Below are 12,318 nucleotides of genomic sequence, written 5' to 3'. Positions count from 1 at the left end.
CTCAGGAGGCACATTTCTAGAGCTTCTGTCCTGAGAGTCTCTAGGCAGCAGTTTTCAATTTTAGCTTGTGACTGAGCCAACTTGGCCAATCTTCTATTATGGGAGAGACTTCGGAGCCTCTGGGGACTCAGGGCAAGACTAGTCATGGCAGGGACCTTTTCACATCTCCATATCTTTTATCTTCAATCTTTGTTACTGCTTAAGTGGCCTAGTTGACATCAGAACTAACTTCTTGCAAATCATTTGGAAAAAAAAATATATGTGTACACATGGATCTTCCTGAATAGCAACTGATCTTCCTTCAAGAATAAATTCATCATAAAAGAAACATCTCTCAAATGTTTCCAGCAGCTGTATTCCCCATGGATGAGTTCACTCTGAAGCCCACCATCTGTTCCAATTATTCCCTCATTGTTTTTGCTTTAAAAGCATGACAGGTTTATCACCACTATGAAAAATTTCTGGAGTATATTTCTTTTCATATAGGAAGGGGAGATGGAGGCTCTTTAACACTAGCATTTGCTACAGGTAAAGTTGACAAGACAGAGCCTGAATGAATCTGTTTAGGTCTCTCCGTGTAATAGATATCATCATATGTAAATGGAGACAGACTCATCACAGAGTCAGCCACTCACAGGAGGGCAGACAGCAATCCACAAAGTGCTGTATTCACTCAGCAGAGTTGCAGGAAGGATCAGCTCCCACAATACCTGCCTCACACCACCACCACACTGTCAGAAAGTTTAGATTGCAAGTATTCCATTCTTTTTTAAATTTTTTTTCAGAGTTAAGGATCAAACCCAGGGCCTTGCACTTGCTGGGCAAGCACTCTACTACTGAGCTGAATCCTCAACCTCTAAATATTCTTTGAAAGGAATACCAATAAAATTCTCATGTTCACATGCAGCTGCTCTCAGAGTGATACGCATTCTCTTTTTCTGCCATTTCTACCACACAGAAAATTTGGTGTCAAAGAGGGGTGCTGAAGGGATAGGGTAGGGGTTGTAAGATAGAAGATGGGATGAGAAAGATCCATGTAAGATAATCTAGTTTAAAGATGGCTGAATTAAGAAACTCCAGTTGCTACTCAAGAAGACACAGCATGTACAATCAATCCTGGGGTCCCAATTCTGCAAAGATTAAGGCAAAGGCATCCTTTACTGGTATTTTTGTCCTGACTTATGTTTTATTACTAAACCAGCTGTGGGGAAACAAAGAGCATTTGCTCGTCTGTTTTTCATGCTCATTATCTAAAATGAGATGGCCAAGCTGTGCTAGGCTATCATTTTGAAGGCCCCAAAGGTCCATTATGTCCATTTAGTTATTGTCTAACAATCTTCATAAGCCCCCTGAAAACATGTTGAATAAATAAATGGTGTAAGAGATTCCCACTTGGAGAACTACCAGGAACACTGGTATTTCCATCAGGAAATGTCATTGGAATTAGATGGGCACCCAGTTTTAGCTCTCTGCCTGCTCCTTTCCCTGTAACACTAACTAGCTTATTTCTTTAAGTCTGATCAAAAGCTTCACTTTTGATCTTTTGCATCACTGGGATGCTCTCATTGGTTAAGCTCTGTGTCTTTGGGATACAATTTTTTTCCTCCTTGTTTCTGTGTCACACGACTTTGAGATTCTTGAAAGTGTGTTCCTAATTGCTTATTTATTTTAATTGTTTGTCATCTTGTCTATGGGTCCAGCTTTCATCTTGTGTCTGTGATGTGATATTTATGCTGTGTATGTTACTGTGTGCCACCTTTAGTACATGTTACATGACAAGTTCCTCCAAAAGAGTTTAATTCAAACTAGCCTAAAAATTAGTAAACACATATGTAAACTTAAAGTTTAGCTAAGTACATTAGATTTAAAAGAAGAAATTAGTCATTTTAAATTGACAAGAAGTTTTGACCATCTTTTCAAGACTGATAATACACTGGTCTTTTATATTATTATTACTGTGATGATGATGAAATAATGTTTACTTTTTTTCATTTCAAATATTGCTTCCTGAATTTTCATTAACATATTGTTACTGATCTGTTACTTATAATATTTAAGAAAATTGACTTAAATATGCTTTATATTCTATCAAGATAATTATTTATTTTCTGCTAAATTTTTCACTACTTAAGAAACTGACTCTTGAGCAAGATGGCGTAGACTCAGGACACCAAGAGGAAAGTCTGTTATTACTACGATGGTGATGTTGGAAACTACTATTATGGACAAGGCCACCTGATGAAGCCTCACTGAATCAGCATGACTCACAATTTGTTGCTCAACTATGGTCTCTACCGAAAAATGAAAATCTATCGTCCTCACAAAGCTAATGCTGAGGAGATGACCAAGTACCACAGTGATGACTACATTAAGTTCTTGAGTTCCATTCGCCCAGATAACATGTCTGAGTACAGCAAGCAGATGCAGAGATTTAATGTTGGTGAGGACTGTCCAATGTTTGATGGCTTATTGGAGTTCTGCCAGCTGTCTACTGGTGGCTCTGTGGCAAGTGCTATGAAACTGAATAAGCAGTGGACGGACATCAATGTGAACTGGGCTGGCGGTCTGCATCATGCAAAGAAGTCTGAAACATCTGGTTTCTGTTACGTCAATGATATGTCTTGGCCATCCTGGAACTGCTAAAGTATCACCAGAGGGTGATGTATATTGACATTGATATTCACCGTGGCGATGGTGTGGAAGAGGCCTTCTATACCATGGACCAGGTCATGACTGTGTCCTTTCATAAATAGAGAGAGTACTTCCCCAGGAACTGGGGACCTATGGGATATTGGGGCTGGCAAAGGCAAGTACTATGCTGTTAACTACCCCCTCTGAGATGGGATTGATGACAAGTCCTATGAAGCCATTTTCAAGCCAGTCATGTCCAAAGTAATGGAGATGTTCCAGCCTAGTGCAGTGGTCTTACAGTGTGGCTCAGATTCTCTATCTGGAGATTGGTTAGGTTGCTTTAATCTGACCATCAAAGGGCATGCCAAGTGTGTGGAGTCTGTTAAGAGTTTCAACTTGCCTATGCTAATGCTGGGAGGAGGTGGATATACCATCCGTAATGTTGCTCCATGTTGGACTTATGAAACAGTCGTGGCCCTGGACACAGAGATCCCTAAGGAGTTACCATACAATGACTACTTTGAATACTTTGGACCCAACTTCAAGCTTCACATCAGCCCTTCTAATATGACTAACCAGAACACTAATGAATATCTGGAAAAGATCAAGCAGCGGCTCTTTGAGAACTTGAGAATGCTGCCCCATGAGCCTGGTGTCCAAATGCAGGCAAAACCTGAGGATGCTGTCCCAGAGGAGAGTGGTGATGAGGATGAAGAAGATCCTGACAAATGCATTTCCATCTGCTCCTCTGACAAATGAATTGCCTGTGAGGAAGAATTCTCTGATTCAGATGAGGAGGGAGAAGGTGGTCACAGGAACTCTTCTAATTTTAAAAAAGCCAAAAGAGTCAAAACAGAGGATGAAAAAGAAAAAGATCCAGAAGAGAAAAAAGAAGTCACAGAAGGGGAGAGAACCAAGGAGGAGAAGCCATAAGCCAAAGGAGTCAAAGAAGAGGTCAAGTTAGCCTGAGCAAGATCTGCAACTGTGGCCTCTCCAAGTTCCTCACTTCTCCCCAGTCTCTCAGATTTTATATTTTCTATTCCTCTGTGTATTTATATAAAATATATTAAATATAATGTCCACAGGGACCAGAGCCCAGGGCAGGAATGCTGGGGGAATTCTTCCCAAAGACACCTTATCCATCCTGCTCAGGTCTTAGGTTTGAACCACGTAGGGTCTGAGTGGAAAGAAAACAACCAGAAGACAAAATCCTGAACTACCAAGTGCCTGCTTTAGGAGCTCTGTTAAGATGCCCTTATGAAGCTTTCTAGAAGGGGTGACTGGCTCTTCTGGGGCCCCTTAGGTAATATCAGCCAATTTTAGATTGGTATACCTTCCCACTGGACTCAGGCAAGCGGAAAAACTCCCATTGCCCTGTCTTCCCCAAACTGCGGGTGGAGGTGTTAGTCCAGCTTCCTTTTTGAGACATTTTCATTTTGTGAGTCTTTGTAATAAAACAGCACATTTTTATACCTCCAAAAAAAAAAAAAAAAGAAACTGACTCACAATAAAGTCAGAATTTAAGTGTTGTAACAGCTAAGCTTTGAGTGAGTATTCTTTCTTCAAGCTTGGTGAAGACCATCTTCTGGGTGTTTAACTTGGATGTCCAATCTAATAAGGGCTGTCCTAGTTAGGTTTCCATTGCTGTGACAAACATCATGATCGAAAGCAACTTGGGGGAAAATGGTTTATTTCATCACGCAGCTTATTGTCCATCCCTGATGGTAGTTGGGGCAGGAACTCAAAATAGGTACCTAGAAGCAGGAAATGAAGTGGAGACTCAAAGAACTGGGCTTACTGGCTTGTTCCCCATTGCTTGCTCAGCCTGCTTTCTTGTGCCGCTCAGGACCACTCACAATTGCTTAGGTCCTCCCACACCAATAATGACTCAAGAAAATGCCATAGAGACTTTAACCTACAGGACAGGCTGATGAAGGCATTTTCTTAGTTGAAGTTCCATTTCCCAAGACAGCTCTAGCTTGTGTCACAGTGACAAAAATACTAATCTTCCCAAGGATGATAGAATGGCCAATATTTTGTTGCAACACGTCTAAGAGGGTCCTAACCTTTGACAAGCCACCCGTTCTCTTGATCAGAGAGGCCATGGGCACCTCACAGGTTGAAGTCTAGCCGCTGTGTATGCTTTGAAGAGAAAAGTTATAGCAGGAAAGTCTTCAGTGCTTCCTAGGGAAGTAGCATGGCCAGCAAGACCTTAACCCATCCCAGTATGTAATACTACTAGCAGAGAAAGACTAGAGGAGCCGACATACTCTTCCTATATCCCTAAGACCACAGAGGTTTAGATTTGTTAAACAAATAGAAGTTAATTTGTTACCACCAACGTGGACTAAACACCCGGTGGGAAAGTATAACCAAAGAGGAAAATAATCATAAGCCAATTTTAGTAGTACCACAAGGACCCTCATCCTGAGAGTTTCTTCCGGAGACATAGTCTTTCTACAAACCACAAAGATATTTTACAAAGGTCAAAAATCATACAGGTAATAGCTTTACCCAAAGAGGACACCCAGAACATTACTAGGCAACTGTATTCCAACCGATCACCTCTAAACTATCTTCTATCCTGATTTTCTCTTGCCTCATGGGGATGTCTACAACCCCCAATTCTCTGTCTCATAACACAACAGAATTTTGACATTCTGCTACTTTCTCAAAGGCATAATACGTGTGTGTGTGACAGGCCTATTGCTCAGGTTTTGTTTTTGTTTTGTTCAGGGTTTAGCTTAATTCTCAACTTGATACTACCTAGAATCACCTAGGAAGACATGCACAATGATGGATTGCCTACATTGGGTTGGCTTGTGGGCATGTCTGTGAGGAGGGTGGTCTTTATTAGGTTGGTAATATGGGAACACCTAGACCACTGTGGGCAGCACTATCCATAAGCAGGGGGCCTTTAGCTGTTTTAACAGTGGAGAAACCCAGCTGAACACAAGCAAGCAAAAAAACATGTCTACATTCATTTCTCTCTGTTTTTGAATGTGGATGTGACCAGGTGCTGTGATTACCCTGCTAGAGTGGATTGTAACATGGAATTGTATGATGGGGAATGTCTTTCTGTACGCTGTGAATTTGTGTTGCTCCAAATGGTTGATAAATAAAGATGTTTGGTCTGTGGCAAGGCAGCTTAGAGGCAGGCAGGAAATTCAAAGAGAAAGAGACAGGAAGAAGGACGCCAGCAAGCCGCCCAAGGAGCAACATGTAATGGGACGTAGGTAAGGCCATGGAACATGTGGTGATACATAGATTAATAGTTATGGACTAATTTAAGATATAAGAGCTAGCTAGCAAAAGGCTTGAGTCATGGCCATGCAGTTATAATTAATATAAACCTGTGTGTGTTTACATGGGGGATGCAAGAGGGAGAGATTTATCCTGACCGCCAGCAGGCCGGGACACAGGAAATCTTCTGACTACAATTGTAACTGGAATAAACCTTCCTCTCCCCTAAGTTGCTATTTGTCAGTGCTGTTTTATTATCACAGAAACAGAAATGATACCAAGACACTGCTTGAAGACTATTCACAAACCTCACTAGTCAGATAGCTAAATTAACCCCAAATTTAAATAATATTGGAATAGTTATTTTTACTTGCAACAGTTGTGCCTTAAAACTACAGAGCCCTATATTTCAGATTGTTTAAGATAGAACCTGCATCATACATGCTAAAGGTAGAGGCTGTTTTCATGTAACAAATGCAGACAAGTACAACAAAGTCTAAGTTTTATCCAACATGATAGTGATGTTCAGGAGAAAGGATCCCAAGGAAGGCTAGACTGTGGCAGGTCAGGGTTATCTCAGCTGTGTCTCTTTCTGGGACCACTTGGAGCCATATGCTTACTTTTTCCAATTAGTCCCTGAATTTTAACCTGCTTGTCAAGTTTGTGTTTTCTGGAGTTGACTAGTTCCACCTGCTGCTGATGCTTCTACAAGATTTTAAGGCCCTGCCAGCCAAAGGTCTCCCTCCGTTAAGCTTTTTGGACCAGGCAACAAGAACCTTCTATCTAAACCACTCCTAAGTAGGTTTTGTTTGTGTTTTTGTGGCATCTTGTGAAACTTCAGCCAGAATAACAGTTGATAAGCCAGACCACCTCTTCCCCCTCAGCTCAAAGCAGCTATAAGAAGAGGCATCTAATGAATCTACCAAGGTTGGATTGGTTTGCTCTTTCTGTGAAGAATGTGGAGTGAAGGCCATTAGCCATAGCGAATCAAAATGCAGAGAAGAAATGACTCAATGACCGTGGTATGTGCCCAATCCTAACTGATACATCTAGAACACAACTCCTGCACACAAGTCTCAGGGAACATGTGGAAGAGGGGGAACAAGGATTGTAAGAACCAGAGGACCAAAATTTCTGCTGTAAGTTTGTGCCATCTATCTATGATAGGAAAGCTACACTTAGGAAATCTCAAGATGGCTGCCTGAACAAGATCTGAACAATTCCAACACTGGTGTAACACTCCAATGGACATGAGGGAATCTCATGGATTTCACCCTAGACTAAGAGCTGAAAGCAATTAACAGCTGCTCAGAGAATTAGTTTTCCCCAGGGATGAGCTCGAGTTTGTAATCCAGAAGTGATCATCCCTAGAAACATACGTGCAGGTAACCCTGAAAGTACTCAACAGGCTATAGTTAAATGTTTACTCATATGTATATGTAACAGCCAAGGGTAAAGAAGAGGAAGTGGTAGATTTAAGGGAGAGAGAATGATTTAATTTACATTCTTATTAAGTTTTTAAAAATTAAAAAAAGAGACTGGAAAATGGAGCCTGTCTGCTATTACACATCTTTACAAGCATGGTCTATGAATCCCAGATTGTTCATGGAATGCTGTAACCTTTCTCTCCAGAGCTGCTGTCCTGCACCCCGTGACCAGACCTTTTAGCCAGTATTATTGTCTTTAGTTGAATGGGGGAGATAACGCAGCTGGAGACTAGATACACAGTGGCTCACACTAACATCCCAGAACTGCACACTGGGTAATCATCCTTTGAATAGAGCAAATTAAGTGCAGACAACCATACACGAGAAGCTCGGCCCAACTGTAAAAGTGTATGCCCTAAATGGAGACCCCCACCAGTGCATTGCCCTATGCTCCTATACTGGTTACCATCCAGCCCCATGTTCTCTTGAAGCACACTCAGGTGACCTATTCTGAGTATACTCCAGTATATCCAGTAAACTATTCCTACAAAAGAGCCACCAGAGGGCCAAGAAGGGGCAATCCCAGACTCCCTAGTGTAATTGTTCTGAACATTTAGAGGGCAACAGTGATAATAAAATTAGTTTCTCATGGGAAATACTGGTATTTCTAACAAGTAAGTAGTGGGGAGCCAAACTGTTTGTGCAATTGAAGCTCTTTATTTGGTTAATATTAACATGGTAAATGTTGTTGAATATGGGTTGGACACAGTTTTTTAAAATAAAATTAATTAGCTGTCAAATTATTAACATTAGGAAATTTATTTTATCTGAATTATGACTTTGTTTTTTGTTGGGAAAATGAAGTACTTGGCCATACTTCTTCTTAAAGTCCTAGAGATCTACAGATGATTGATGGGAAAGGCCTCCTTTAGACAAGTCATGGTCTCTAACAGTCTGGCGTTGAGAGCATTCCCCAGCAAAGTAAACCATCTTGACTCATGATCTCTGCTTGGCTTCTGTAAATGTTGAAGTTTATGATCCCTGCCTGACATTGATGGTCACACTGCATAATCCCTGTCAAATGTGGCAACAAAATACAAATATGGACAATAGGTCAAGTTTATCTCTGCCTCTTATTTATCTAGCTCAGCTGCCACTACACTTTCTTCCTACTGCATTAGCCCACAGGTCTAGAAGGCCTTATGTCTCTCCTTTGGAATACCAAACCTCACTGGAGAGGAACAGGGCACCTTTATGGCAGAACTCCTTAAATACAGTTTTCTACAGAGTGAGGCAACAGGACAAGGATTTCTTTGTAGAAAGGAATGAGTAATTGTCCCCTGAACATAGGCACCCTTTCTGTTTATTCCTGTTACTGTCATAGAAGAGGAGAGTATATGGGTGTGTGGTCTTTGTAGGCAATAGGGTCCTGAGGAAGCACAGTGATATTGAACTGAACCAAGAGAAATGTCTGGAGGTTTTAGGGAGTTATTTTTTTGACTCTAGTTTATTGTCTGAGAAAAGTTTAAAATTTAATTTCTGCCCTTACTTCTGACAGATATGGCATTGTCTTATCATTTATTGAGATGGAACCACAGCCTTCTATACCTGGAATTAATTTTCATCTATATGGAAAATTTATTTCCTTATATTCTAGCATAGCTTAAGGCATAAAAACTAGGTAGTACAGCTATTCAAGAAAATAATGTATGAAGATTAATTAGGAAAATATGTTCTTTAAAATATTGGTGGTGAAAGTAAAATCACACAAGTCTTAAACAGTTACTGTGGAAAGATAAAAAATAGTAGTTGAAAATTTATTAGATTAAGTGTCTAAGATTACTCAATTTAAACCATGCCTTATTTTTTACAGACATTTCCTCTTTAGTCTGCTGTAGACATGACACACTTCTCAACATGTTGAATACTTGTAATCAACATCACTCAACTTGGCCTAGGGTAATGCCTTGCCCCTCTTACCTATAGGTGTTCCCACTCCATAACCTTTGGAGTCTATGAGGCCCCCAATCTGAGTGAGGTTGCAGTTTCTCTGTGTCACATACTCAATGCTGGTGGACTCCATCAGCAGGGCATAGTCGGTGGTGAGCACCCTTTGGATCCCCTCATCGTTGTTTTTAACCAGTGCACTCTGTTGTCTGCTGCTCATAAAAGCCCACATTTTCTCATAGGTGGATATCTTTGATTTCTGTAGAGAGAGAGAAAAAAGCACACCCACCAGCAGAAGAGTGCTGAAAAAAAAATATGACCTGAAGCCATTTACCATCCTCATGGGTCAAATAATAAAGGGGAGACTTTTTCTGTAGGCGAGGAACCAGAGTGACGATATTGGGACTTCAGTCTTACAGGTAGCTGAGAAGAGCATAATTCACTAAAAAAGAGAACTTGGAGACACTTAGATCACTATGAAAGAAGAGGAGACCTTGTCAGATGGAAGTCATGGCTCAAGGTCCTCTTTTTGATTTTGGTTAGGGAAGAAAAAAAATGAATATCAACAATAGTGCTTGTCTAATGAACTATTGATATTTGACAACAGTACTACACAATCCACTTGGGCAAAGCTGAGGCTCTCTCCTTCCAGAACTCTACTCATTTACTCTACTTCCCTTCAACCACTGGACTTCAGTGGTTGCTTTGTTGTTTCCAGATATGGAGGCTCCAGTGCCTGGCCAGCACTACTTTGCTAGGGATAGCCTGGGATATGTCACTTGCATTCTCCCCTTTGTTTGTGAAAGGAGTACATCTGTGACTAAATTTCCTACAAAATAATGGATGTTAATGTTCTTTTTTAGTTAATATTCAAATCAGAAGGAACTCCCTACTTTTTATGTATATAATTTCTTATTGCAATCATATTTTAGGTAACAAGGTCTGCATATTTCATTTTAAAGTATTCTGTGATTTTCATATCTTTTATTCAGCTTTTTGGTAGAATCAATAATAGACTATATATATGATATATTACATATGCATCTATACATAGATACCATTACCTCATTATCTTCTTTTCTTTGTTAAAACATACTGCCTGCATTTCCATATTGCTTAGATATGAATTTCCATTCTTTTGAATAGTGATCTATGATTAGGCACTTTACATTTTTACTCTGTAATTTCCATAATGTTTCAAGTTTTTCCCCTGAATTTGTCTTCATTTGCATCAGTACACCCTTCCATTTATTTCAAAGATCAATGTCATCATGGGAATTACTGATGTTTTCAAGCTAAAGCTGGTTCTGACACATGTAGACTCCTTGGCAAGGGCAGGGCCTATCATCCTAGGAGTGCAGAAAAGCCTAAGACAGGGCTAGGGGCTGGAGACACTGTATGAAGCAGCTCTGGAGTCAGCTCTAGTAGCCTGTGCATGCTCAAATGTTCTGGGAATTCACTTGGCTCCTAAGCCTGTTTAAGACTTGGGTTAACAAAATAGGCCTCATGAGTTGGGGAAAGGGGAGACAGATGGCTTTAGATTGGATTGTTAGGCATCGGAAGAGCCCCAAGAGAAAGATCTTATGAGACAGATAACAATTCAATACACATACCTTGTACATGGTGATGTTTTATAGGACCCATTCTGTCATGATAAAGCCCCTAAGACTTGTTCCTCACTCCCAGGAGATCTGAAAATTGGAGCTCATGTCTCCACAACCAAGGTGTGTGCTGGTTGCCGGGGCTGATGCTTCATTTGTTGTGTGGTTTCAGCCTTATAGAGTTTGATACTTCTCAATTTTTAGTGAAAAGAAGAGCTACTTATGTAGAAGCAGGGAGGTCACTCTGTCTTTTTTTTTTTTTTTTCAGCAAATGTACGGCTGGGAAAATTATTCCTTCATCAGGAAACTACCTTAAGGGGGAAATCATTTTCTTTGAAGTATGACAATTTAAAGTTATCTGAGACTTTAGAGATAGATGCACTCAAACTATCACTTTTATAGATGAGGAACTTGCGGTACAGGCTGCTTGGAGACTTCAGACAGTGACAGTGAAAGTTAATATCAGAACTAATTCTAGGCCCCAGGAACCCCAACCTCTCATTCAGTATCCTTTCCCTGCTGCATGCTGACTTGGGTAGGGTAGATGTCTACATTGCCAAAATTGTTTTGACAATGACTTTAATCTTAATTGATCTACATAAGAAAACATAGCATTTATTAAAGGACTGGCGTCCTCCATAGGCCTTTTGGCTAGTTAGTTTTATGGTGGTACAGCATAGATATGTCAGCATCCATGTGAAAATTTCACAGAGCATTTATTTTTTTTCATTATTTTAAATTTTATTAAACTAAAATGCCTTAGTCAGAAAATTGGAATTTATCTCTGTAGAAGTAGGAAACAAAGAAATAAATTGCCATTTTATCCATAGTAAATGGGCAGCATGAGGAGGCCTTCAAGTCAAACAGTCACTTGGAGATGGTAGATTTTCCATCATTGGATATCTACCAAGAGAAATTTCCTGGGAAGTTTCACTTAAGGATTCTCCAAGTCTGAAGCTCTGCCCCCAAGATCAGGCCCTTTGTATAACAGGCCCTGGGAGAAGTGCCACATGGTGGCTACAGTTGGCAGGTAGATGAGCCACTACTGAACCGAGGGCTCTTTCCTGCTTAGCTCCGAGTTCTATCCACCATAGTGCTATACTCAGAAAGGTTTATTTGTTTTTGTCAGACCCTAAAATAGTAATTTCAGAGTAAATTTGGTGTATGCTTTTTAATGAACAATTTTATTAGTTTTCAATCTGAAAATCTTAATACTTCTTAAAACTATGAATATGCTTTGCTAAAAAAATTATTGTAAATGTTAAAAGACCAAATGAAGTATTTGAATGAGAAGCCTGGGTATTCTTATGCTTCCAAGTCCAAGTTAGCCTCCTAAATCACTCTGGATATTACACAGAATATTAAAGTACCGGGGACAGTGATTACCTCTCATTTCACTGAATATGCCAAAAGCCAATTACAACTCCCATATCCTGAGAGGACACAGGCTTAGATAAATTCACTGGGAT

The 12,318-nt window shown here is 40.2% G+C and overlaps 1 protein-coding gene and 1 pseudogene across 12 annotated transcripts in view; one reads left to right on the top strand and one right to left on the bottom strand.

Moving 5' to 3' along the window:
• Positions 1 to 12,318, bottom strand: part of Grik1 (glutamate ionotropic receptor kainate type subunit 1) — a 386,759-nt gene that overhangs the window by 17,419 nt on the left and 357,022 nt on the right. For all 12 annotated transcript variants that reach the window (XM_059276868.1, XM_059276871.1, XM_059276869.1 and 9 more), the window contains one exon: positions 9,282 to 9,507. In XM_059276868.1, the coding sequence (XP_059132851.1) occupies positions 9,282 to 9,507 (226 nt within the window). The remainder of the gene's footprint in view (positions 1 to 9,281; positions 9,508 to 12,318) is intronic.
• On the top strand, positions 2,152 to 4,032 carry LOC131922168 (histone deacetylase 1-like; annotated as a pseudogene).

Source organism: Peromyscus eremicus, chromosome 12, assembly GCF_949786415.1.
Source record: "Peromyscus eremicus chromosome 12, PerEre_H2_v1, whole genome shotgun sequence".
In the NCBI taxonomy this organism is placed as follows: Eukaryota; Metazoa; Chordata; class Mammalia; order Rodentia; family Cricetidae; genus Peromyscus; species Peromyscus eremicus.
The sequence above is the reverse complement of the archived record's forward strand: the minus strand, read 5'-3'. Positions and strand labels throughout refer to the sequence as shown.